The sequence below is a fragment of the Drosophila persimilis genome, unplaced genomic scaffold (genome assembly GCF_003286085.1).
Source record: "Drosophila persimilis strain 14011-0111.01,24,50 unplaced genomic scaffold, DperRS2 tig00000000-arrow-pilon, whole genome shotgun sequence".
In the NCBI taxonomy this organism is placed as follows: Eukaryota; Metazoa; Arthropoda; class Insecta; order Diptera; family Drosophilidae; genus Drosophila; species Drosophila persimilis.
The window spans coordinates 18,558,291-18,584,527 of record NW_020825288.1 but is presented as its reverse complement, the minus strand read 5'-3'; the positions used below and the strand labels follow the sequence as shown (position 1 = coordinate 18,584,527).

The following is a 26,237-nucleotide window of genomic DNA, read 5'->3' as shown; positions in this document are numbered from 1 at the left end:
GCAGCAATAGATTAAAGTATTGGTATAACATGTTAGCAATAGCTTTTCAATTTTTGTTTCTTTGGTATGTGTAAGGAAAAGAAGAACGAAAAGTCCTTGCAATAGAAGAGTACACATAATGCGCAAAATTCGGTTAATTTGAATGTCTTCGGCTATTCCGTGTAACTTACATATTTCGTTTTGCTTAACCTTTTCTTCTAAGTCATACATCTGTATAAACTTCATTCATTGTGTGCTTCACACTTCCGTAACTATAATTAATTTGAAGGCATTCTATTGAAATTTACAGATGTCTAAATCCTATTGCCTAAGCTCTTCATTATGGGATGGGAAACATCTACATATATCTACACAAATTAAACGGATGATCCCAGAGCGAATGGTTGTTGTGGCTGACAACAAACTTCGTAATCTTAATTGAACTTGATCTTGGTTTTTTCTGCTTTCTTCTGTATAACAATTGAATGTGTTTATATTAAAATATTTTACTTTGATCTCAAAACGGGTTTGCCCCACTCAAGTTGCTCTTGACTTCAGACTACAATGCATAAAAGATGGTGTTGCAATTGCGCAATGACCAGTCAACAAGATTGCTTGGTATGCCACGATGCAAAACTCGTTAGAGAATAATTCCCAGGCTGTAAATTTGTGGGACTATGACGTGATATTAGAGAAAATCGGTAAGGTATTCAGTTACGATTTGGCCCGACTTGTCACTTGGTTTGTAACTAGACTAAATTTTCGATTCCGTTCCCAGGTTATGGTAAAACTCAATGGATACTTTTAATTATTAGTGGGTTACTGACGATTACGTCTGTGGCTGCTCAACAATCCATGAGTATTATAGTAATCGCATCGCAATGTGAATTTAAATCAACTCAAGCTGAAAAAGGTCTGATAATGGCTTCGTGTGTTGCTGGTGAGTCGAAATCAACTAGAATTTGCACACGTAAAGGAACATTTTTCTAAACATACAGGATTGTTTTTCTCGACCTATATATGGGGATACATCAGCGACGACGTTGGGCGTCGGAAAGTGTTACTATGCGGTGTGTTCGCCAGCAATATATTACAATTCGTTCTTATGTTCGTTACAAACATTTGGATGTTTAATTTAATTAACTTACTTGTTGGTATAAGGTAAGTGCGAATTTAAACAAGGAACAAATTTAGTCGATACACCAACGATAACATACCGATTGGCGTTATAAAGGAATTCTCTTAAACTCAGGGTCTCAGGGTAACATATGTAAATTCTGTGTTAATCATTACAGTTTCCGTTTTACCACTAACCATACAACTATATTCATACAACGAACATGTCGCACAGCGAACACAGCAAACTAAATCCTAGGGTCTTCGGCTCTGGCGTTCGGCTACCCCAGTGTCATCATCATGAGCCAGACCGCAAATGATCTGCTTTCATGTTTTTTCAAAAAAAGATTGTATGCTCCTTTCTTTTTTAATGTTCTGTTGTTTTCTGTTGTGCCTATTTGCGTATTTCAATGTATGGGTGTACATGTAGTATGTAATGTGATATTGCGGCCGCTAGAACCAAAATTTGAGAAAGGTTTTTGTTTGAATTTTGAGCTTATTGATGAACATACCTGACCTCCAAAAATTGGGGTGGGGACACTATGGGAAATAAAATAAATATGTATACATGTATATTAATTATGTTTAGTTAAGAAATTCCTCAGAAGCGTTAACTAGCTAAGTGATATAGAAACGTTCGGGCTCGTTATCGAACTCGGTAGCGGTGGCTGGCCGAATATTATGAATAAGAATTAGTGATCAACGGCGAGCGATACGCTGCGCTTTATTCAGATTCAAACTTAAGACTGATCATTTATAAAATTAAAAGCTATGATTACAGTCGTTGGTGGTTAACTTATATATGTCTGTATATGCAGAAGGCATACATTGGACATATACGTAAGGCATCCAGTAAGTGCAGACACAGCAGTTCTCACGTGTCTTCTAATGGTCGGTCCACTTATAAGTCAATTCGTGTTTATATGACTGCGTTACGTTTATATCAATAAAAAGTGTTACAATGAACGTATGTAGAATACATGAGCGATGTGAAAAACATAGAGAAAAAGAGATAGAGGAGTTACGACCCTTATGTTCTTGCACTTAATTTATCTAACTTCTATTTGATTGATCTAGCTCTTATAATCTCTGAGGAATATGCGTCAAACACAAACGACAAACAGAAAGACGCACGGAAAGACAGACATATATTGACTCGGCTATTGATTGATCATAAGTTTATATACTTTATGGGGTCGGAAAAGCTTTCGCAATTGTTCCATTGGCCAGCCCGACGCCTTCCTTAGCCAAAATGTCCGTATCCCTCGTATCCTTAAATGCTTTGGTGGCTGGGAAACCACTATATCCCAGATATCCCATACTTCCCAGATAGTTGTGTTTATCAGCTTTTCAGAATTGCAAGCTTCAATACAACCAGAAGTTAAACTATGTGAAAAGAGAAGCACTGCCTCCTAAAAAATCATAGTAAAACAATAATATTTTTTTTTTTTAATTTAAAACAAAAATTTTGCTGTTGTACAAAAACTATAATTTATAAAAGAAATGTTAAAATCTATGAGAAAAAGTCGGTTCAGCTGGAAGCGTAAAAATGCTGTTAAATAATCCATCAAATTCTCATAGAGTCTGTCTCCATTTACATTATACAATTCACATTTATTGGTCATATTTAATTAACATGGTTTAAAGCTATTTTTTGTTTGTTTAATGTCTTTTGCATATAGCATTGGTGGTGTGTCAGCTGCGCTGTATGCCTATTTAAGTGAATTCAATACACCCAAACATCGAGCAGTTGCTATTAATTATTCCACAATGTTCGTCAGTGTGACTGCAATATATGTTCCAGGTAAGAATTACGAGAAAAAATGGATAGCTGATACTTTTTCAGATATTTCTAATAAGTTTATCTAAAAATAACTGTTTATATGTATGCTCTATGCTATATTATGTTCTCTTAGCGATTCCGCTGTGAAGAAGTCTGTGAGAAGTTTCAGACAGATAGCTTAAAAAACTGTCAACTAGACTAGTTTGAGTTTATATGATACTTTTACCTACAGCAACAATTTTTATATTTTATTATTTTGTCTAATTTGACTTGGAACTTTAGTGACTGCTTGGATGGTACTGTCGGCTAACTGGTCGATCAGCATAGGCGATTTTGTTTTTCGGCCATGGCGTTTAATTATGTTGATAAGTCTTCTTCCCGGATTAATTGGCGGCTTGATACTATTACGCTTTCCAGAAAGCCCGAAGCTTTTATTATCACAAAATAAAATCAACGAAGCTATACAAGCTGTTGCTTGGATTTGTAAGTTTAATCGAGGCAAACCTATCCAGGACTTACTAAATTGTGACGACTTTATGCTCAAGTCGGAAGTTAACTCTGAGGAGAATTCGATGGATAATATCCCCAGATGTATATTATCAAAAATTGCACGTGCAACCGTCCCTCTTTTTCATAAGCCACACGGATTCTACTTTATAATTAGCAATTTGGCAGTATTTGGGATGTTTTTCAGGTAAAGCGAAAATCGAAAATAACATTTGTAAACTAACCATCTATAGTACATAAAATATTAATAAGACATCTACTTGAATTATTAAAACATAAATAGTGCATTACCGTTCATTATGACGTACAATATTTCTTTGCAGCTCAAATGGTATGCAATTTTGGTTTCCAGAAATCGTAAACCGGTCATCTGAGGCCTTCAATGATTCATCTACCGTTTGCGAAATATTAAGCGAGTATGACACAAAAGCAGAAAATTCCACACTGGTACATATCCTTATTCTTCTCATTAAATTATGGGAATTACATTTTTTAAATTACATATTATCTTATTAATTTAGGCCTGCTCAGATCATATATCAAGCAAAACTTATATAGACAACATAATTGTTGGAGTCGCCTTTTTAATTGGATTTTCGATTCAAGGCACTCTGATTAACCCTTTGGGTCGTAAAAACGTACTACTAGTTGCGCTCATAATTGCAACGTTTTCTGGTATTTGTCTGCACTTTTTTGGAAATCGTACGGCAGTACTAGTTTTATTTTGCCTCTATATACTTCTGCCGGGACTTTCGATTTCCATCATGCTCGGTGCAATAGTTGATCTGGTCCCAACGCATTTACGGTAAACACCTCATTCGAATGTACATTTACCTTTAAAAATACAACAAATCCAAAAGAATTTATGCATATTTTTAATGTATTTTACAAATTGTAGGGGAAAAGCTGTTAGCTTTTGCATGTCCTTAGGACGACTTGGAATCATCGCAGCTACCAACTTAATGGGACTTACATTACAGCCATACTGTAATATAACTTTTGCTATTTGTACTTTTGTTCTCTTTGGTAATTTATTTAATAATGAATAGTATACAAATATTAACAATGTTTTTATTTCAGTGTGTGTCGTACTCGTTTATATCATACCAATTCGGAGATCTACTTAGTAAGGGACAGTACCGAAAAATGTACAAGCTACATATATCTACCACTAGTTCCATTTCACTTCTTTAAGTACTAATACTAACATACGTTTCCCTTTCCTTAGCTTTTGTAGCTCTAATTTTAATCGATCATTCCCTCAGCTCGACATAACTTCAAATCAATTTTCCTCTATGAAGCAGTCGAGGTACATATTTAGAGTTACACATTGCCGATTCTTTTAAATTCGATTCGGCTTTAAGAAGAAGACGATGTTTTTCAGAGCTGAGTTTAAATTCTCAGTAATAGCTTGAGAGTGATATACCAACATTGAAAATTCCCGAATTCTTCTGAATCCTGACAATCCAATGAATGCAGCTATCAATCGGTACAAAGAAATATGTGGCGTAATCTTACTCTCTGGAAAATATGAAGCTTTCAAATGTATCTTACCATTTGCTTCAGTTTTGCACGTTTAGCTTTACAAGTTTGTTTTGAGGCCTGGATTCATCGCAGTCTCCTCAACAGTTGAAGATGTAACCCGATGAGTTCCGCAATTTCATTTAGTTTTCGACCGAAAATGTAAAGAAGAAACGATAACCTTTCTGATTGAGAACTTTGAGAACTTATTTGAGAACTTTACTGGAATTGGCACTAAACTTGCCAAGGTTTTCGATTTCACCCATTCGGATGACCATACCATAATAAACCAAGCAATGTATCTTATGTATTTGTCCTTAGCTAAAACGAATGCTTATTGAAATAAGAAGCCTGGTTCAGCAGTATCGATAGATCTTCACTAATCACTTTTCAGCAGTAAGCTAAAGTGTAAAGACTGTGGTGTAAAGAACATCCATTTAGTCCGGAACAATTACTTGCTGACAGAAAAGGGAGGAAGAAAGGGGAAATTTAAAACATCCACAAATTAAAATTTTTATCATATTTATTTTAATAGTTTTTGAAATTAAAATAACAGATGTGTTATTACTCAAAAACTATTCGTCTTCGTCATATTCGTCATCATAGCTATCCCCGCCTGCCTGACCAACAGTGTCATCAAACGTAGCGCTCAATTCTATGGTTGCTTCGTTTGGTGTGGTTGGTTCTTCAATAAGTGGTTCGTTGGTTTCCCCCTCAACTTTTTGAATGGCTTGAAGCTCCAGAGCTGCAATTTCAGCTTCTTGGCGACCTATCTCTGCCAGCTCCGCGGCCTGCCGTGCGAGATCACCCTCGCTCTCCTCTTCAGCTTGCTTTTCAATTTCCGCTAAGCGGTTAAGTTCATGCTCTCGTGAACGTTGTTCTTCTTCCAAAAGTGCTTCTTTAGCTAACCGCTCATCCTCTGCAATACGTGCTTCTTCTTCTTCGGCAGCCCTTTGGGCTGCTTCTTCTGCAGCCTTTTGGGCTGCTTCTTCTTCAGCTTTTTGGGCTGCTTCTTCCGCAGCCCTTTGGGCTGCTTCTTCCGCAGCTTTTTGGGCTGCTTCTTCCGCAGCCTTTTGGGCTGCGGCGTTTTCTGCAGCTTTTTGGGCTTCTTCTTCCGCAGCCTTTTGGGCTGCTTCTTCCGCAGCCTTTTGGGCTGCTTCTTCCGCAGCCTTTTGGGCGGCGTTTTCTGCAGCCTTTTGGGCTTCTTCCGCAGCCCTTTGGGCTGCTTCTTCCGCAGCCCTTTGGGCTGCTTCTTCCGCAGCCTTTTGGGCTGCTTCTTCCTCAGCTTTTTGGGCTGCTTCTTCCGCAGCCTTTTGGGATGCTTCTTCAGCTTCTCTGACTAAGCGAGCATCTGCCTCCATCTTGGCTTTGATATTTCGTTTCTCGGCTTCGGCAGCTAAACGTTTCTTTTCCTCCCTAAGAATTCTAAGGCGTAAAATATAATAAATTTATGGATACAAATAATTCAGATTGTCACTTCTCACTTCTCTTCGCTTGCATTTTGAGCGCGCTTTTTCTCAGCTTCCACTTCATCCAAGGCATCTTCGTTTACTGTTAGGAGTCGTTCTTGGCGCAGACGCTGCTTCTCTTTCGACTCTAGATCGACGGGATCCTCCAAAGGCCTAGGAGCAGAAAATTTTCTAGATGGACGATTGGGATCTAAATCGGCATCTGCAAATAAGCCTTGTCGTTAATATTTTGAAAAAATTAAATGGATCATTTATATTTAAATTTATATATTAATTAAATATTAGTTTGACCAAATTTTTGTTTTACTCAGTAATTTACATAATAATGTATCACTAATACTTACTAATCCAAATGAATTGTATTGTTGACCTTAGGCGAGGCACGGTAAAATTGCAGATAGAGTAGACGCCAATGATTTTTAGGGTAATTATATGGCATTAATGAGAATACAAAAAAAAAAACAGGATGTGTACAATTTAGACAAAATGGTATTAATGTGTTAAGCAAAAATGTATATGGGTGTATGTATATACATTTAAAAGTATAGATTATTATAGACTTCAAGGCGGGTTCTACATTTGCCATTTATTCAGGCCTTACACATGTACATATGTATGTATGTATGTATGCATTCAAATATAATATAACGTTAAGGGTACCGAAAACAGCGGCAGGAAACACAAATTCGATCAATTGATATGTTCAATCGAATCTATATAATTTTTCAATTAGTTGTTTTGCTGATCTAATTCGATTGTTTGGAGGAAAATGGTACTTCCTCCGCCCAGCAAATTGACACTCAGTCGTACACTTAAAATCCGAATATATTTTGTTTGGAAAAGCCTCGTAATGACCTTACCACTCATATGTTAACCAACACCAATCCAATTGTAAGCTACAATTACGTAAATGAAAATAACACTGATAAATTTAATGCTTTTTATAATAATTGCAGGGCTTCAAGTTAAAATCCTTTTATCTCAATTATTCGGCACCTGCAGCTATCATTCAACATTTTTATATAGTTTAAAGTTTAGCTTTTTGGAGAAATTAAGTTCTGAGATTAATTTTTTGTTGGAAGTAAACTAAAATTTTCGTTAAAAAACATATGTATGTATTTAGATGTGTGTCTGTTTGTATGTTTTCCTTTTTTTTTATAAATTTAAATCCTATATTGTGTTTTTTTTTTTAAATTTGTTTAAATTGGTATGTAAGGTTTTATCTTTATTTGTATGCATTTTTGTTTTGACAAATCAAATGAAAAATAAAAATAGGTCAACTTTAAAATAGTACGCATGAAAAATGTTAGTATCACAAATGATGCTATGACGTTGTTTATAATGTTTGAATATTTATTAATCTTCTCTAATCTGGCTTGTATAAATTAGTATGAGTAGTGAAAGCGCCAGAGTTTGCCAAGATCATTTGTTCATCTTGTACGATATTGGCTGATTTTCTACCACGCAAAAGAAAGTCTTTTACATATTTTTATTTAAATAATAGAAGTGTTTGTCCATACAAAAAATCAGGCATGTTATCATTTAGGCCTCAACTTCAACAGCTTCAACTGGAAAGAATCAATCAATCATAAAACATATAAAGTTAGTGAAGTACAATGAACGTAACAAATCAAAATGCAGCAATCAAATGTGTGTGTTAGTTACAAGTGAGCAAAAAAGGTCTCCTTGGAATTTGATTTTGATATTGAACGTACAGAAAGAAGTACCTAGAACCCTATAAAGCAAATTATGTATTAAAAACCAAATGAACAGCTGAGTCCATAGAGCCATGTCCCGCCTACCCGCACGTATGTCTGTAGATATCATATACAGCCAATTGAAGGAAAAAAAGTTTGGTAAGATAAACGACTTTGTTTCGGACGATAACCAACCGTTAAGAAATACAGTTTCATATTTCGATGAAGATAGCTAAGATACAAATGTAGATTGATCTTTGGCAAAATAAGAATCAAGAACATGTTATTAATGCTGATTAACATATGCTCTAGTAGCTCCAACCTTTTTTTTCGGAATTTTTAATTCATCAAACCGAATGTAATATAGTACATCCTTTGTACTTATTATACATATGTACATATATGGGAAAATTCAGTCCGACCTGACAAATTCTGACATTAGATGGGAATTAGATTCGGTCTAATGCTTACAAATACAAAACAGTGTACTAAATTATTACTTTTGCTAAATTGATTTTTGCGGAGCTAAATATCTTTTTAGGCGTATGTATTTAATTAAGTGAACAATGATCATTTGCAGTATCATAGTATACATATAAGCAAGGTTGCTATATATACAGGTGTCATATTCAAGCGGCATGTTATTGGATATAACAGTACTTACCTTCTTTCTGAGAAGCAAGAGATTGCTTATCATTCTTCCAAGTCGGATGTCTAAGGTACCAGGACAAGAGGTTAATATCATTTCGAACTTTGTCTGAATCGTACATTGGCCTTCTAACATTATAGGCCTTGTCACCACAAATCCTTACTGATGCAAGATGACTTTTACCTTTTTTTTTTAATTATTTAAATAATAAATAATAATACAATATCTAACCAACATTTTTAAAGTTTATAAAGTATAAAGTACATATGTATGTATCATAGACAAAAAAAACTTACCAACGTATTTTACCGCTGGCCTTGGATAGTGCGATATATTGTGCACTTCTTTTGCAATATGGCGGACAGGGTTTGTTACACGGGCTACATACGCATCTAGGGCCATTTGGGAAGTCGGTTCATATGTGTAGCTACATTAAAAAATAAATGATATATATATAAAACTTGTTTTTACAATGATAATCTAACCAAACATTCAGAAATGTGTAACTACTTATTTTTTATTTATACTCTATGTATGTATAATCGTCAAAATGTTGTCGCCTGACGAAATGTCGGTTCCAAGTGGGTTAGTATGAGCCTCGAATACAATATCTTTTTATACTTTAAAAGTGCCGGGGAAACAATATTGGCTTTTCTGTAAGGCTTACCCAGTTACTGGAAATGGTGTACAACTACGTGCTCGGCGCACCACAGGAGTATGCAAGTCCCGAATCAGAGATTGTGCCCGATTACGAATCCGGCTTGTTTCCTCAGAAAATGTCTGGAAGTTGGAATGATTATTTTCAATTATTTAAACTAAAAAAGGTCCAGCAAAGCACAGAACTAAACACAATCACTTAAATTGGGGATACACTGTGTAAAAACTTACGGTAAAGGGTTCAGTATTGAGGTAGTTAGTTAGGGCCCGTGCACCATATCCAGGAGGTAGCCTCTTCAAATACGAAGGTACTGGTCGAACGGAAGATGAAGTTATCCTCACCGGCGAAACCGACCGGGCGTACACACGAGTAATTGTTGTAGGATTGTAATGATAAGATGGTGTGTACGTTGTGTACGATGTTGGGATATATTTCGAAGTGTAAGATGATAGAAGGGCTGGGCTGTAGTAGGTCGTTGGCGTAGTATATGAATACGTTGTTCTCTCCGGAGATGAAATTACACGAGTTGTTGTACGGACAACACGAACAGGCGATGGAGAGTGTATAATCCGTGACACCACCCTTGAAGGGGAGGTGACAACTCGGATTGGCGATGTAACCAGACGAGTTCCAGTAACGATACGCCTAGGTATTGAGTAACTCGAGTAAATGGGATAACTCGATTTGTAGACCTATTTTGTGACGGTTAAAAATTAAGGTAACATAAATCTGAATATATGTACTTAGTTTGAAGCTAAGATTAGATTAATGATAAAGAATATGTAGCTAAATAGATTTAGAGGCGGATTGGTAGATGATGAACTGTTGAAAATAAATTTCAATGATTTATGCGAATTCATAAGTATATTTTTTGGTCGAGCTCCACAGAGCTAAGTTAAAGTTTTGTTGTATTAATGAATTAATTTATTTGTATGCTTTATCCTAGTGCTAAAAGTTTACACTTCTGTTTATTGCGCTAGTTACTACTCGTAGTTATTTACTTAAATCTAATATTGATCATTTTACATTTTTAGAGAAGTTTACGTTCTTGTTATAATTGTAAATTAACATAATTTTTTACTGTTTTATTACTTTTTATACCCGATACTCAAATTGAGTATTGGGGTATATTAGATTTGTGGTGAAAGTGGATGTGTGTAACGTCCAGAAGGAATCGTTTCCGACCCCATAAAGTATATATATTCTTGATCAGCATCAATAGCCGAGTCGATTGAGCACTGTCTGTCTTCGCCCCGCCGAGGAAACAGAAAACGCAGAATCGTAGAGAATGACCATATCTTTTAGACTGCCGAATCTGAATTCGATCGTATCATTATTATAGCCAGCATCAAGAAAACAATTTCATTATTTCTCGCTCTGTCTCTCTCTAACACACAGGTTTCATGGTCGGTTTTGCCAATTGCAAAATGTGAGTTCATAATCTCAGAACCTATAAGAGCCACAGCAACCAAATTTGGTATCCACACTCCTGTGATATCGGACCTTGATCGTTTGGTCTCAAAATTTCACCACACTCCCTTCCGCCCCCGCAAAGGACGAAAATCTGGGGCATCCACAAATCTCAGAGAATAGAGGAGGCTAGAGCAACCAAATTTGGTATCCCCACTCCTGTTAGATCTCACTATAAAACGTATATCTCAAAATTTCGCCCCACCCCCTTCCGCCCACACAAAGGACGAAAATCTGTTGCATCCACAATATTGCAGATTCGAGAAAACTAAAAACGCAGAATCATAGATAACCACCATATCTATCAGATCGCCGAATCTGGATCAGATCAGATCATTTTTATAGCCAAAAGGAACAAATCAATTTTCAGTGGCTACGCAGCGCCCGACGTCATGCTCAGACTGATTTTCTGTCTCTCTCGCACGCACTCTTTGTCGTGTCGTTCAATATTAGCGGCGTCTGCCGGAGGAGAGCCATACCGACTTAGTATCGGGTATAACTGTAGAGTTGCGGTGTCCGCAGCAACTTACAACGTTCCCCCTCGTTGTACTTATCTTTAAGGAAAGTGTTCTTCTGAAAGGTTTTACATCTATGAACTTTCGTTCTTTGCGGATCCAGATGCGGACCCAGTACCGAATTATATTTTAATACACTGAGGCCAGTCCCTTTTCCAACCCTTGACCTTTCTCTCCAACCTCTCTTTGGAACAGTCCCTTTTCCAACCCTTGACCTTTCTCTTCAACCTCTCTTTGGAACAGTCTTGTCTCCCAGTAACTTGGAATGAATCCCACATCAGTCCGCTTCACAAAAAATGTTCACGATCTAACATTGAAAACTATCTTGGTATCGCAAAGCTTTTCTTACTGCGTCATATGTGTACTAAATAAAAATAATCGAGCTCTTCTATTGGAGTTGTAAGTAGCAAGTAAAAACTAGTGAAGTATTCATATGTACGCATATTTTAGTAACTAAGGTCTCAATTAACCGAGTCGGCGTCCAGTGACGATGAGGTTATAGAGGTGATTAAGCAGTGTGATAAATGTCAAATTAAAAGAAAAGTAATACTGTAGACACATGAATAAGAAGAGGTATATGCAAACATTTTTTAAATCACGTACTTACACGAGTTACTTTCTGAACGGACGGATACTGCAAAAAATATACAACACCATTGAAGAAATTAAATGTCGTCTAGTTATTGAACTTAACTGTACAGTCTTGCAGGTAATACACCTAAAACTTTTGTCACTTTTGTTCTAACCTTACACATTGAGAAACATTTTTTTTCGCCACAACAAAAGCCTACAACTGTATGAATATCGTATCTAACTCTTTTTAAAGTAAAAAGATGCTGTTTTTTAACGAAGAGCATGTTTTTTTATTGTATCACAAATATTTTTTAGTTATAAGTGTTTGAGATGGGGAACATAAACAAATTGTTGAACATTAGTAATGATTAGTCCGAGTCAATAAGTGTACATCAAATTGAAAACAAGCACCAAAATATCATTAACAGAGGTACATACATACATACGTAGTTAGATGGTTATGCTGATTATTTAAAGATATAAATTTTAAATAATGCTGTATTAGATTAATATGTTTGCAGCTTTGAAGAACTTTTCCATCATTTGAATGTCAACAGTTTAGACATGATAAGAGAAGTGGCGGTATTTGGTGCCACCTGGTAAGTTTCCAGAAGTGGTAGAAGAATAGCTGTAACCGCCAGGTCCAGCTCCAGTCGTACTAGTCCGCTCTGTGCTATAGTTGTATGAACCACCTGGACCACTACGCGATGTTTTCTCCACGGTAGACGAATAAGTTGAGCGCTCCGGCCTAGAATATGGGTTGCTAGAGTCGTAACTGCTATTTTGGACAGTTGATTTCGCATTGTACGAGTAGTCCGATGAGGCGCGGCTGCGGTGCGAACCAGGTCTGTCCGTGCACAGGTCTAAGCGTGGAGTCTATAAATTCCGATTTGTATATTTTTAAGTAAAAAAATATTGTCAACACAAGCAATCATTATAAAAATGTTAAATTCAATTTTGTTTCACAAACAACTAATGTTAACTATATCGATATGTATGATATCAGATCAGAGATTATACTATACATTTATAGCTGTTAACATGGGCAGAAGGCCTGAGTAAATGTTGCCCCACTATGCTTAGTTAGTTAAGTTGTGTTGTACCATTTAAGATACACTTTTAAGATATGTCCACTTAAACGAAATTGAAACATGTTCGAGCTAAATATTTTTAATAGAATTCTCTAGTAACAGTAGAGTATTTCTAACTCATCATTAAATAAGTGCTTGTGATGTACAATAGTAAAATTATAAAACGTTGGGTACATGTAAATGTACATTTCGAAACAAAATAATCTTTTAAAAAATTTTAGTTGGTTAATACAAGGACATGTTTATATTAGACTATTCTACAGGTCCTATCGTTATATTATGAAAATGGTTTATTTTAGTAGTAGTCTTCGATGTGGATCGGAGCATTTAATCTGTTCTGTTCATTAGAAATAGTACTTTGTGCACATTGCGCCCGACTTCTCATTTCGATACGTTTCCCTTCGCACCGGAAGACTTTCCGAGGCAGCTCGGTGCAAACGTGGCAGTTGACTGTCCAGACTATCGCGGGACGTTCGGGCAGCCGTATTTCCACCGGCTTCAACGGTGTCGATATGTTGTCGTACCAAACTTAAAATCCGATTACGATTCTTATCGCGGGTAGAAACATATGGTTCAATGGGCTCATAGGCAATTTTATAATTTGGCTTTATTGCCGCCTTATTGATTGGATCAAGTATGAATCTCTTTCGCTGCTCATGTTCTGCTCTTCGAGCTCCGAAAGCAGTCACTGGATCGGAGATGAGTGAAGGCCGAGGCACAAATGGAACTTTCTCCCAGTCAATTGGTGTTCTGTTTGTTCTCTGTAATGCCCAAAATTCCACAAATCGTTTATAATTTCTAAGACAGCCAAGCCAAGGTTAGAGTGTGCATAGTATATTTTACGGTATTCCGCAGGTAATTACAAAACATCTTATCAGTAAGGCTCATACATATGTACATGCATACATAAATACATACATTTCTGCAAGTTACATGCCTGCTGTGGGTGATATTAATATACAAATAGTATTGTATGAATATTAAGTAAATTTGTATTCAAGATTACATATACATACATATGTACAAGTTTTTCTTAATATGGTAAATGGTAGAATGGTAGTTAGTATTCGGCGCATCATTCAAATGGATAAGATAAAAAACATGTACATTCATTTACGAGTATATTTGAACATAGGATATAAGTACATATGTACCTACAAATTGTTCCATTACGTCTATGTGTGTATCTACTATGTGCATTTATTAATTTATGTGTGTATATCAATAATTTTTTAATACGCATCGGCCTGTACAATAACACTAATGAGCAATGTTATTTACGTACGTAAATGTATACATACTTGTATGACTAATATGTAGTTTTATGCAGACATGTAAATTATGAAAAGTTTATTCCTACTGTTTGATCTCTAGCTCCTCCAACGATTTTGGCTTATATATTGTGGAAATCAGAAAGATATTTTTAGGTCTAACGAAACGCGAAATGCGCGCGCATCTAGTATTACACATGCATAGAGCAAAAAAAAGGCGCAGCGTTCAAAAAAAAATCGAGAGAATTTTGTTTGTATATGTATGTATATTTATCAAATATTTGAGTGTGTTTGGAATTTCACTCGTCTATTTTCTGCACATTTTCAGGCACAATAATAAAATATTGGCCTCCAAATTCTTAAAATGTGTTTGCTTGTTATATTTAAAACATGAGTAAACGACGGATCACGAACAAAAATGCATAACTACATACCTACAAAAGTAGGTTCATATTTTCACACACATTGATTTTTGATTAATGATTAATGTACACGAGTTTTCTTAATTCATTATAGATTTCATTATGTTTTAAAATTTACCTAGGAAAATATTTGATTACCCCTAGAAAACGGCTTTTAATTTCTATAAGTTTTCATATAGTATGTACATATTTACAAGTCACCTTGTCGTTATATAGTAGTAGTATATACATTATTTCAGAAACTAGGACAAGGTAAAAATATTAGTAGTACTGGAATAGAATTGTACCGTCAGTAAATTTGTAGATACGATATTCATAATTGTGCGACACTTTGAAGTGGCAGCTGAGTTTAAATTCAAACGTGTTTCAATTTCTTAAGTAAAAAAGCTTCTAAACATGAAAACATAGACTACAATAAGTGGGACACAAGCGTTTAAAAAATATTTTTTCAGATACATATTCGGGTGTGTTGTGTAGCTGAATATATTAAAACTTGTCAAACTTATCCGCAGCGTATGGTAAACACTTGTTAGCAAATCTAACAAATGAGATAATACAAGTAAAATTTAAGATCTTACGCACAGATTAATTTTACATATTTTATTAAATATAAACTTCACAACCGAATGTTATCTTTTTCTACATTGAAAGGCTTACCGAAACGGCGTAAGAAGTTGTCACCGGTCTGGAGGAGTAAGTTCTGCGAGTTGTAAATCCACTTTCGTAAACCATTTTGTTTTTTTTTTTTATGAAATTGTCTTGTTAGAAATTATTCGGTGATTTTAGTTCGAATGTATAGTCGTTTCGTTTTGTTCACTTGACGCCCGCTCGAGTTGTTCTGACCGAAAATTTCATGAATCAGTTGCTTATAATTTTTCGATTTCAAAAATTTTTGTAGCCTTCAATGTTTTCTCACTCTCTATCTCTTCTTCTATTTATCTCACGAAAATGTATTTTTGGCATTTAAAAAATCTCTGGCCACAAAGAGCGCGCAGTCTAAAGTGTATACTGTATTAGTGTTCAATAATGTACATGTACTCGAACACATACTCATACTTGATGTGTTCTATGTATCTTCAAGCGATTACAATCCACTGCGAAATAGTCTTAACAACATACTATTCATTAATTAAACAAACTTTTATGACTCTTTTATCAGTTATCTTAGCTTCTTATTCCAAAAGGGTATACCTCAAAAACTGTATATGTATTTGTTTCTAGCGGTAAACGGTTCCTACGAATAGAAAATAGCACGGCACACATACATATGTACATATGTACGTACTTACAAGAGTTTACATATGTCCGGTATATTCAATGATTTGATATCATTATACAGTATTACAATCTCGGCTGTTAAGTACTACAGTATACTTCTACTTTTAACTAAACCACATTTATGGGTAGATTCTAAGTAAAATAAAATTGATCTAGTCTCAAACAAACATAGATAGCCCATTGTCAACAAAAATATATTTAAAAACTAAATTTTCTTGGTATATCGCTAATCTTTTTCTGCTAGCTGAACTTTCCGCTATAGCTTCTAGCTAAATATTAAAACTCTTTAAAACCCCCACTAAATTAATCACTAAAAAATCTTGACATAATTTGAATGCAGCTTGCAATACTATATATACCAGATTAATAAATTAAATACGAAAAAAAATAAGGGAAATTCTTAAATTAATATTTAAAAAAGAGAAAAGTTCTATCTGTTAGATTTTGGGATTAGAATTATTATATTCGAAGTGTTACTTTTCGTAGTGTCATACAATTCATTAAATTACTGTTTTGAAAATTTTCAAATTTTTTTTAAAGTAACAAATATATCCTAAAATATGACCTTTAGTATACAGCTAATAGTAATCTTGATCTCCAATACCAACAGTATCATCAACAGCAAGGACTGTATTCTTGTATTTCATAGACTGTATTTCACTAGCCACTATATGAGTACATTCTTGATAAGCATCGGTCGAATCTGTATAGGCCATTTTATTTTCTGTCTGTCTGCAGAAGCACCTGGATCTCACAGCCAATACTCCTAGGTGCCAGAGCAATCAAATTGTGAACACGACGTAAAAAAACACACAGATGTTTTTGAATCTCTCTAAAACTATTATCCTCCCAAAGGAAAGCCGCCATATCTTTTATAGCTTATACAGTCGAATGCATGTACTTATGTACATACATATGTTTACGATTTTTTACATTATTTTTTTTGATAGATGTACTTAGTACAGATCAAAGAATAAGCTTGACCTCTTTGCGGTTATTCGTCAATGGTAGTATTATTTATATCTCTTATCACACATAAAAGGAGTGGTAAGACTATATAAACACCAGATATATTTTAATCGGAAGATTGTTTAAATGATACTCAATTAAATACTTTTTGGAAGCCGAGTTTATATTTACTATGGGCCTTGATCTTGTTTCGAACATGTAAAATTTGCTCGCTTAAAAATAAGGGACTGGACTGGAAAAGGACTAATGGAAGACAGTCATTGCTATTTCCACTCGATTACAAATACTGATAAAGTACAAAATGGCTTTTGTATGGCTTTTGGTGTTCCAAACTTCAGAATAATATCATGGTACTCCACCTCAGAGTACACACTGAAAATCTGCTACCATTATATGTATGTATCTGGTAACTAATTATTCAAAAAATACTCATATGTATGTATGTATGTGCATATGTACATACATACATGCCTGAAAATGGGATAAAAATAAATTTTGTTTTCCAACAAAATTGAGTAAAGATTTACTCACCCATACTAATAATAAAATGAAATGTATTTGTGAATATACAATATGAAAAATCTTGTATACTCACAAAATTCAATGGCATGTGTGGGTGTTTCAGGCATATTTATACAAAAATCCACGGGAAAACTCGAAAACAAAATTTTGTGTGACATTAACCTTAAAAAGAGCCAATGAATGACTCGTAAAGCAAGGTTACAGAAAAATTGCTTATTTGGCCACTGAAAGCAAAATAGAAGATTTTATGAGAATCTCACACGGTGTGCTTATGATATTGCATATGTACATATATGATATTTTGGTAATATTTATTTGTAATCGATTTATAAAAACACATTAGTTCTAGCGGTTTTTTGAAACAATAAAAAAAACTTTAAAAACAAAAAATAAAACCTTTTGATGAAGTTTTGTTTTGAACCGATAGTTTTTATGGACTTACATACATATATTTACATATTTATTGCGTAAAATAGTATGGAAACCCCCCTTTTAATAGTTTCATTGAAATACAGAAAACCAAACGAAACTTACATACATATATATGTATGTTTGTACCAAAATAAAAGGTTAGTGCCATAAAAGTGAACTAATTTTCCTCGAAACAGACAGTAGGACATATTTAAAACGAATTTGATGCTGATCAAAAATGTATGTACAAACGAGACATGATTCTCGACGTTGAAACATCTTCTAAAAATATGAATACCCTCTGCAAGGAAATAAAAGCTCATGGTCAAACATCCGAAAATGAGAAAGTACATAGATGTAAACTAGTAAATTATGAACACGCCTAGTATACGCATATATACGTATTAAATTCTTCTTTATGGTAATTAAATAATTTGTATCCTCATAATAATTTTAAAGTATGCATCAACGTATTACGTTCTCAAAAGTCAGCAACAAGATATGCCAGTCACACCATTGAGACAACATGGTGTGCACATCCTACAGTTGTTGGTTCGTGGACAGCTATGAAAGCTGAAAAGAAAAGCGTATAAATTAAAATTGTTTTTACAATGAGCTGTATATATACCCTCTTGAAAGATCTCGTTGCTCCAAATGGGTACGCAGGATATCACACGGCCGAACTTCATCGCAGCGACTAGGCCTGAGGAATCTCTGCCTGTTTAACTCAGATCTGCTTGTGGGCCTGTCAACCTGAATGTTTTTCGACCCTTTGATACCATACCGTACACCGGATTTACTTTCGACCTTTAATTTAGAGGCACTTTGACTGGAAGGGCGCAGTTTCTTCTTTTTATTTATATTGCTGTCATTACTTACACCCTTCTTTTTATTAAATGACTTTCTTCCTGCACCTGATTCATATAGTCCATGTGATTTACTTTTATCTTCGACACTAATTGTATTTAATTTTCTTGCATTATCACCATATTTTTTTTTAGAACCGCCTATGTCAACTCTGCCATTAATTGCATTGTCATCGATAGACTTATCTCCGATTTCCCCAGTAGTGCCTTTTTTAGATTTCGAAAATCCACCACCTTGGTCTTTCTTGCTCGGAGATCGATTATTATCATCGTCGTCAATATAAGATTTTCGCTTTTTTGAATTTCCTGAACCTTTAATAGGATTTTTAGATTCGCTCCGATCGTTAGCACCTTTTTCCAGTTCCAGTTCTTTTCCACTTCGGTTTTTATCTTTCATAGACTTTCCCGATCCATCAACTTGGTCTTTCTTTGAATTGCTCGGAGATCGATTATTATCATCGTCGTCAATATGAGATTTTCGCTTTTTTGAGTTTCCTGAACCCTTAATAGTTTTTTTAGATTCGTTCTGATCATTATCACTTTTTTCCCTTTCCAGTTCTTTTCCATTTCGGTATTTATCTTTCATAGATTTTCCCGATTCAGTTTTATCTTTTTTACTGTTACCATTGTCATCGTTATCTTTATTCCCTCGCCTGTTGTCTTTATCGGATTTCCTAGATACATTTTTACCCGCTTCTTTGTTGCGGTCGCCATCTATTTCCTTTTCATTTTTTCCTTTCCGAGATTTTTTGGATTCTTCTCCATCTGTGTTACCACTTTCCTTATCGTCGTCTTTATCGCCTCGGCGCTTATTTTTTCGCGACTTTCTAGATGCAGTTACATCTGTATCTTTTTTATCAATGTCCCCGCTATCTTTTTCAACCTGGCTCTTATTGCTTTGGGATTTCGTTCTTTCATTTTTACGTTTATCTTTGCTGTCCTTATTGTGTTCGCCATCTGTATCTTCTGGAGCCTTACCTTTGACAGATCTTTTGGAGGCATCTTTCTCTGTATTGCCATTTTCGTTATCGTCTCCTTTTCCACCCCGGCCTTTCTCTTTTCGTGACTTTTTGGATAAAACACTTGTATCTGCATCTTGGCTGGGCTTGGCACTATTTTTGTTTCGATCTTCACTTTTTCCTTCAGCGGATAGCTGATTTTTTCCGTTTGATCCTTTCTTTAATCTCTTCGAAGCCCTAATTTCTTCGTCATTACTACCCTTATCTTTAAGTGACTTCTTTAAGGGGCCCAAATCGATTATGGGCTTTAATTTACCTTCATCAGTTTCTTCCCGCCGACGATCCTTGCTAATTTGTCCTCTTTTATTGTATTCCTCGCTACGTCTCTTCTGCCAGCCCAAATCCTTCAACGAACCTGAATTACATATTACAAAAATGAAATAGTAAATAATAATCAAAAAACATGTTTGAAGCTAACCTCGCTGATCGATAGGCGTTCGTAGATTGGTACTATTACCTCCTTCGAAGACTGAATAATTTTCCCGACACTGTTGACGGCTATGGCTTTTTATTATCTTATGGCAGATCCTTTTCAGCAAAGAATAGGTATGATCATTCAAAAATGAACTCGTACAACAGCGATGACATCGGCAAGAGCTACAAATATTATTTGTATTGCAGAATATTTTGGTTGAACTTGATGAACTATGCCAGAAATAAAATTGTTTTAGCTTTAACACAAAAAATATTCCTTCTCGCTTACCTAGATGCGGGATCACAGCAGTGATCTAAGTCCATAACCATTTTATTACGAGCATGTGCATTTTTCATAAATCTTAAATTTTGAATCTAAAAATATTGCTAAAATTTTTAAATCAGACATTTAATTCAAAGGTTTTCGAATATCAAATCTTGAGTTTTTGTAGTATCTTTACTCTGAAGAGGCACAGGTGGCAAGGGGAGAGACGATCTATCGATTTTCGTCTGTCCAATGGATCAGACCATAATCTAAGTAGTATAGCTGCTTTAGAAACTATCGATCGAAAAGCAAGGCTATCACTGGGAATAACGGGTAAAGGCAGTATGACTATTTGGGAAAAGACGAGCAATCATGTCAGTGACTTAATACCAGAAATCATTTGGTCGGGTACCTCTAATAATGGTTACCGAGCCTTTCAGGTGCAAACACTTCCATGTGTCTCTGACTCCAAACCCCGATTGCGACACAAAGCACAATTTTGTTTGAAATGCATGGGTGCCCAACTTATCCGCCCACATAGCATGGCTGTTAGTAAGTGTTTTTGTCGTGTCTGTGGCTGTGATAATTTTGTTAAATAATTGAGTATGCAATATAAAGTCGCATTAAACGTAAAGATACTTAATACATACTACATACAGTGATGTGCCTGCCGCAAGATATACGTATGTTTGGCCATACATATGTATGTGCCTCTTTACATATTTAACAATACCTATGAAAGTGACTATATGGGGACAGGTACGTGCTCAGTCGTTGTGCTAGAATGATTTTCTTTCCTCACTTTTCATAAATACGTAAATAATATGCACATCATAGTGCTTGCTTGACAAATTGTAAAATGAACAAATTGCATGATTTCTTTAGCAAAGTATATATATAGTAGAGATGGTCTCTCTGAAAACACCAGTTTGGAGCGGGGCTTACAACAGATTGTAGCAACAGACACAACGACACAACAAATTGGAACCGCTAAAGGATACTATACCATTATGAATGTAAATTGCGTCGTAATTCTGCAGATCCTTTGCATGATGGTTATACTAAGTAATACGAACGCCATACCCAAATATGACGAAGGTCAAAAGTAAGTTAAGTTCTTTTTGCAAATTGATTTAGCATAATGGTAATGGAATTACTTCTAATGTTGTTACACTTTGATAAACTATTTCATTCTCTTCTAGATTCAATTCTGAAAAAATTCAGCGTAATCGATCATACTACAACGAAAATAAGACACAGCTGAATGAGCCGCAGACAGCCTCAACTAAAGATAGACTTGAACGGCTGGGATACACGACAGGCTACGGCTCTTTAAATGTACGTAGTCACATGTTCATGACACTTAATTAAATTATAGCTTCAAAGCATCTCCCAATGGATATTTTCAAAAAATATTAACCTTACTAGACCACAGTTGGCTATTATGGTTATTATTTAATAATAGTCAGATGGATATAACAAAATCAAATTTATCTTTTGGTGATAGTGAGAGAAAGTAATTAGAAAAGCTTGTGTTTAAAAGTAAAATACTACTACGATTTAACACTTTAAATTGTGCATAAATAATTGTTATCATCATTATATAAAGGGATATCCTGGCGGTACAGGACTATCAGCGTATAATCCCATAAAACTGGATCTCGGTGGCGTGGTGTTGGGCACGCTGGTCGGCATTGGTGCCATTATACTAATACCCAAAATTCTGTCCGCTTTTCATGGTGGTTACGGAGGATATGGACGAAGTAAGTGGACAATTTTGTGTGTGTTTAAAGCCAGATACAGTGTTTAGTTCTCGTTTTCGTACAGGTGAGGATAATGATCTTACGTCTCTCAGCACAATGATAAGCAAAATTGACGATGTACTGAGTCAGAATAATATTGATTCTACCAGCTGCATGCAGCGCACAGTTTGCGGGTATGTTCGATCAACTGAATATAACATGAAGGGTGGAACCTCGGACCAAATGGACGAATTTATTCATATGCTTTCAGAGTAAGTAACAGCTAAAATATTTAGTGTCGTATTTTTTTGCTAAATTATACTTTATGGCCTCAACCGTCTTACGGCGTGTTGGAATCAGGGAAAAGTCACAAAGAGCCAAATCATGCATACAGATGCATGTAGATGCACATAGATGCCTTTAAACGGCCAATTGGTATGCATTTTTGATGGTTTGCTATCGTGGCTTGCAACATCACGGTAACTGTAGAAATGAGAAAATGATTTTCGAAAAATGTTGATGGTTTTTTTGTCGGCTTATTTTTGTTCATTCTAAGCTAATTGTTGCCAAACACTGTAACAATTTACCGACAACAAAAATTGTATTGATTTGGTGGATTAAGTTTTATAAGTATTAAGATTAATTTAGATGTAATATTTTCCTTACGTGCATGTATATGATGAAAGGAATTTTTACGTATAACATATCGACAATATGCTATTTTCAGAAATGTATTGGTGGACTACCTTTTGGATGGGACGGCTATAAAAGAGGCATTGGAAATTGGAAAGCGCGAAAACGATAAACCATGCGAAGAAGTGTACTCCAATTGCCCTTTGGACAGTAAATCCGCGTCAAATATTCTTCTAAAGCTTCTTCCTAAGAAAAACTCACACGGAAAGCGGACACCTGCTGTGCTTTTCGGAGAAAAGAAAGCATAGCCAATATGATTGGATTTTTAATAAGTTTTTTATTTTTAGCATATTACAGGAACCATTACAAAATATTATTCCATTAACAAAATAAACATTTAATTTTTGTTTTTAATTTAATTTTTTTCATTAATTGCAATGCGTGTAAACAATTATCGTACACGACCGATTAAAAAAAAAAAAACGAGGGGGAACGTTGTGAGTTGCTGCGGAGACCGCAGCTCAACATTTATACCCGATACTTAGTCAGTATGGCTCACTCCGGCAGACGCAACTAATATTGATATTAAACCGAACATTTTAAGATTTTCAGCATATATGAGGAACCCAGAATATTCAACCCTGAAATATATTCTTGATCAGCAGCAATAATCGGGTCGATACAACCATGCCTGTCGTCCGTCCATTTTATCACACCTTGCTATGTAAACTGTGCCTGAAAGACGTGTTTCTAAGAACGAATTTGAATGGTTAACAACGAAAACAAGCAAAAATATAAAACAAAAACTCAACGCAGCTCGAGTTCTCTTTCAATTTTGCTCGTATTTGCTATGAGTGATTTGAAAACATAGAGAGAAAGAGAGAAACCACGATTACCTACACAGAAGTTCTGTAGGTACATATTTAGTTCGTTCTGAACGGATGAGGAGCATCTAAAATCAAGCTTACATATAAAACGCATGATTTGTATGCTTTGTCATATCTCTATTATGCATATACAATTTTCCCGATATTTTACTCACATCGGCGTGATCGAGCAAAGCGCGTGCATAGGGATCTTACCCCTAATATATATATATGTATATACTCCGACTGGGTTTTTATTCCGTAAACATTAAGAACATATTCTTTATTCGGGGGTAGCATAACTGGATTCAGGCGTGCTTAAAATAGCTTTTAATTGCTTCTCTTGTTGTTCAATGATTGGCAACCAATGCTCAGATGGGGGCTTAATGTTGCTAGACTTGAATTTTGTAATTTGATCTATATTAGTCAAAAAAGTTTTTTGATGCAAACTATTGCCCAGCATAATGTGTTCAAGTTTGTCTACTAAATGGTTTGACTCCTTTATTAGTTCATCGATAGACTGCAGCAGTGCATACCAATCAATTTTCATAGTTCCAATAACTGAATTGCCCCTCAACTGAAAAGGAATAGGTGCGAAACTGCGCCACGGGCTGTACGAGTCTATGGTATAAGGTATAAAATGTTGATCAGATTCCATTTCAACTGGATCATCATCAAAATTCCACGAGGCTAGGGTAGGTGTTAAGTTTAGACCGACACGATTTGCGCCTACCGCATGTCTTTGTAATTGAGACTCCTCGTCAAAATACAACTTTCGTATTCTAGTAATTGTATCATCGAAACCCGTCTCCAAATTTGAAACAATACCATTTTCATCTTCGTTACATTGTATTAAGTAACTATTAATGACGTCCTTATTATAAGCTTTTGGCAGAAGCGTTTGTGTATACCGAGAAACTGTAGCAATGCTGTCGGTCATTTGTGACATGGAATAGGTCAAAATATCTGAAATGGTCATCCGATTAAATGATTCAAGTGATTCACTGATTCAATATTTCAAAGAAAATTTAATTACACTGCTGAAAGCCATCCTTCTTCCTACAATATTGTCCATCGGTAAGAATCCCAATATCTTTGTGCAAAATTAAATCATATTGTGCATCCACGCTTGCTTCTTTCATAAGCTTAGTCGGCACAAAGTCCGTTTGAAGACCTACATTTGCTTTTCCAGCTCTTAATCGTCTATAGCGGCAAAAACAGTTTTGTCTATTATTATTATCAATTACTATATAAAGTATTTAATATTGATTACCTTGATGCATCAAGTAATTTAGCACGCAGCAATGCACTCTTGTCAGGTTTGGTAAGCGTTGACACGCTAACTGCGCGCCATGGTGGGCGTTTAGATTCATTTTCCTTTTCCTTTTCTGAAGCCAGTTCCTTCATACGTTTCCAGCTATTTTTGGCCCTATTTTATGAGAAGCTTTATGTTGGATTACGCACATATTGAAAATTATATTTAAACGAACAGACAACCAACGTGAACCTTACCTACTCAATGATAAACTACGATTGTTAGATAGTAAAACTGTTTGATGGTCTTCAACACTTTGAGTCTCACTAGTCTCCGAAGATGTTCCACTGTTATTGGAGCTATTATTTGACTTCTGCTTGTTCATGATACCGAATTTTTCCCCTTTTTTCAATTTTAAATGTGTAGTGGTGTAAGAACTTGCCCAAGTGCTTTTATTAGCAGTCAATACATCGATGCATAAACAAATTAGTGCATCACTGTTGCTATGGTATCACATAAAGTAGTTAGAAATGCATGCATACATACATATGTGTGTACTTAATTACACTGAAAGAAAGTCGACATTATTTGTTGCTATGTTGCTAGAAACACTCCATATTTTCCACCGGTTTCTGTTGGTTGTCCGAATTTTACTTTTTTGTATTAGCACCTGATAAACAGTTTGTATGTATGTTATCTTATGATTTATGTAACTTATATTATACATATACATATTCCTGCACTCCGTCTATTATAGCTGATTTCATACCGCAGGCACAGGAAATTGATATCTTCAAAATCTTAAAAATTGTCGATATTTGAGATAATTTGTTTCTGTCACAAAAAAGGGTGTCGAACGGTGAATTCGAATAAGGTGGAGGAGATGATGGCCGCCAAAAAGCAACACACGACTGAGAGTGCCAGCGAGCAAGCGGCAACGCGGGCCCAAGAGTGCGGCCCCTCCATCGAAAGCGGCCAAAACGCCAATAACTATTGCACTGTTTGCGCAGATGGATGACGACCCCACCTTCGATGCTGCTGGGTGGCTCAATGGGGTAAAAATACTGAAGTGCAACGCCAACCCAACCCTAAGGTAGGCTGACGTGCACGGTCTGCCAACTGTCAGGAGACCAAGCTGGAGGTCGTGGACAGCAGGCTAATCCAGATTTGGGAAGATGGCGTGGGGCATGTGCGGCGTTTACCTGCACCCCAAAAAACGCCACCCCGAGGACAAGGAAACGCACACCCTACAGGTAGGCGAGGTGTAAAAGGACCT

The 26,237-nt window shown here is 35.6% G+C and overlaps 5 protein-coding genes across 8 annotated transcripts; 2 read left to right on the top strand and 3 right to left on the bottom strand.

The window, feature by feature from the left end:
* The first annotated feature begins 574 nt into the window (after positions 1-574).
* Positions 575-5,226, top strand: LOC6591448 (synaptic vesicle glycoprotein 2B). Its single transcript, XM_002016706.2, has 9 exons — positions 575-680; positions 758-919; positions 978-1,140; positions 2,778-2,899; positions 3,161-3,572; positions 3,709-3,832; positions 3,907-4,190; positions 4,284-4,411; positions 4,466-5,226. The coding sequence occupies exons 1-9, from the start codon at positions 608-610 to the stop codon at positions 4,510-4,512; spliced, it is 1,515 nt and encodes a 504-aa protein (XP_002016742.2). The 5' UTR covers positions 575-607; the 3' UTR covers positions 4,513-5,226.
* Positions 5,227-5,411: 185 nt separating this feature from the next.
* On the bottom strand, positions 5,412-15,548 carry LOC6591447 (protein anoxia up-regulated). Of its 4 annotated transcripts, none has more exons than XM_026984299.1 (7): positions 15,379-15,536; positions 11,972-11,998; positions 9,610-10,071; positions 9,389-9,501; positions 9,018-9,148; positions 6,391-6,577; positions 5,412-6,331 (listed from the first exon to the last, which is right to left on the bottom strand). In XM_026984299.1, the coding sequence occupies exons 1-7, from the start codon at positions 15,451-15,453 to the stop codon at positions 5,482-5,484; spliced, it is 1,845 nt and encodes a 614-aa protein (XP_026840100.1). In that variant the 5' UTR covers positions 15,454-15,536; the 3' UTR covers positions 5,412-5,481. The 4 variants fall into 4 exon arrangements, with proteins under 4 accessions (XP_026840100.1, XP_026840101.1, XP_026840104.1 ...); XM_026984300.1 differs by lacking the exons at positions 5,412-6,331; positions 6,391-6,577 and adding exons at positions 7,708-7,943; positions 8,737-8,904 and having other exon boundaries at positions 15,379-15,535; XM_026984303.1 differs by lacking the exons at positions 5,412-6,331; positions 6,391-6,577; positions 9,018-9,148; ... (1 more) ...; positions 9,610-10,071; positions 11,972-11,998 and adding an exon at positions 12,204-12,813 and having other exon boundaries at positions 15,379-15,510.
* A 2,743-nt stretch (positions 15,549-18,291) lies between these two features.
* LOC113567336 (uncharacterized protein DDB_G0290685-like) lies at positions 18,292-20,543 on the bottom strand. The gene is made up of 4 exons (XM_026994795.1): positions 20,490-20,543; positions 20,205-20,431; positions 18,530-20,141; positions 18,292-18,474 (listed from the first exon to the last, which is right to left on the bottom strand). Exons 1-4 carry the CDS (start codon positions 20,528-20,530, stop codon positions 18,390-18,392), a joined length of 1,965 nt encoding a protein of 654 aa, XP_026850596.1. The 5' UTR covers positions 20,531-20,543; the 3' UTR covers positions 18,292-18,389.
* An 825-nt stretch (positions 20,544-21,368) lies between these two features.
* Positions 21,369-23,254, top strand: LOC6591406. The gene is made up of 5 exons (XM_002016704.2): positions 21,369-21,570; positions 21,668-21,803; positions 22,075-22,228; positions 22,293-22,479; positions 22,935-23,254. Exons 1-5 carry the CDS (start codon positions 21,476-21,478, stop codon positions 23,146-23,148), a joined length of 786 nt encoding a protein of 261 aa, XP_002016740.1. The 5' UTR covers positions 21,369-21,475; the 3' UTR covers positions 23,149-23,254.
* Positions 23,255-23,973: 719 nt separating this feature from the next.
* On the bottom strand, positions 23,974-25,346 carry LOC6591613. The gene is made up of 4 exons (XM_026995340.1): positions 25,219-25,346; positions 24,980-25,135; positions 24,743-24,909; positions 23,974-24,672 (listed from the first exon to the last, which is right to left on the bottom strand). Exons 1-4 carry the CDS (start codon positions 25,344-25,346, stop codon positions 23,990-23,992), a joined length of 1,134 nt encoding a protein of 377 aa, XP_026851141.1. The 3' UTR covers positions 23,974-23,989.
* Between the last annotated feature and the right edge of the window lie 891 nt (positions 25,347-26,237).

Excerpts from the sequence above, each read along its gene's own strand:
- LOC6591448 (XM_002016706.2), top strand. The coding sequence starts at position 608 with ATGCAAAACTCGTTAGAGAATAATTCCCAGGCTGTAAATTTGTGGGAC. Across the intron at positions 681-757 it reads CGTGATATTAGAGAAAATCG|GTTATGGTAAAACTCAATGG; the intron begins GTAAGGTATTCA and ends TTCCGTTCCCAG. Across the intron at positions 3,573-3,708 it reads GTATTTGGGATGTTTTTCAG|CTCAAATGGTATGCAATTTT; the intron begins GTAAAGCGAAAA and ends ATTTCTTTGCAG.
- LOC6591447 (XM_026984299.1), bottom strand. The coding sequence starts at position 15,453 with ATGGTTTACGAAAGTGGATTTACAACTCGCAGAACTTACTCCTCCAGA. Across the intron at positions 10,072-11,971 it reads CCGTTCAGAAAGTAACTCGT|GTCTACAAATCGAGTTATCC; the intron begins GTAAGTACGTGA and ends GTCACAAAATAG. Across the intron at positions 9,149-9,388 it reads ACACCATTTCCAGTAACTGG|CTACACATATGAACCGACTT; the intron begins GTAAGCCTTACA and ends TTTTTAATGTAG.
- LOC113567336 (XM_026994795.1), bottom strand. The coding sequence starts at position 20,530 with ATGGTTATGGACTTAGATCACTGCTGTGATCCCGCATCTAG. Across the intron at positions 20,432-20,489 it reads TGCTGTGATCCCGCATCTAG|TTCATCAAGTTCAACCAAAA; the intron begins GTAAGCGAGAAG and ends TTTCTGGCATAG. Across the intron at positions 18,475-18,529 it reads CAACGAGATCTTTCAAGAGG|CTTTCATAGCTGTCCACGAA; the intron begins GTATATATACAG and ends TTTTCTTTTCAG.
- LOC6591406 (XM_002016704.2), top strand. The coding sequence starts at position 21,476 with ATGAATGTAAATTGCGTCGTAATTCTGCAGATCCTTTGCATGATGGTT. Across the intron at positions 22,229-22,292 it reads TTACGGAGGATATGGACGAA|GTGAGGATAATGATCTTACG; the intron begins GTAAGTGGACAA and ends GTTTTCGTACAG. Across the intron at positions 22,480-22,934 it reads TTTATTCATATGCTTTCAGA|AAATGTATTGGTGGACTACC; the intron begins GTAAGTAACAGC and ends TGCTATTTTCAG.
- LOC6591613 (XM_026995340.1), bottom strand. The coding sequence starts at position 25,346 with ATGAACAAGCAGAAGTCAAATAATAGCTCCAATAACAGTGGAACATCT. Across the intron at positions 24,910-24,979 it reads AAATTACTTGATGCATCAAG|ACGATTAAGAGCTGGAAAAG; the intron begins GTAATCAATATT and ends TTGCCGCTATAG. Across the intron at positions 24,673-24,742 it reads GAAGGATGGCTTTCAGCAGT|ATATTTTGACCTATTCCATG; the intron begins GTAATTAAATTT and ends TGACCATTTCAG.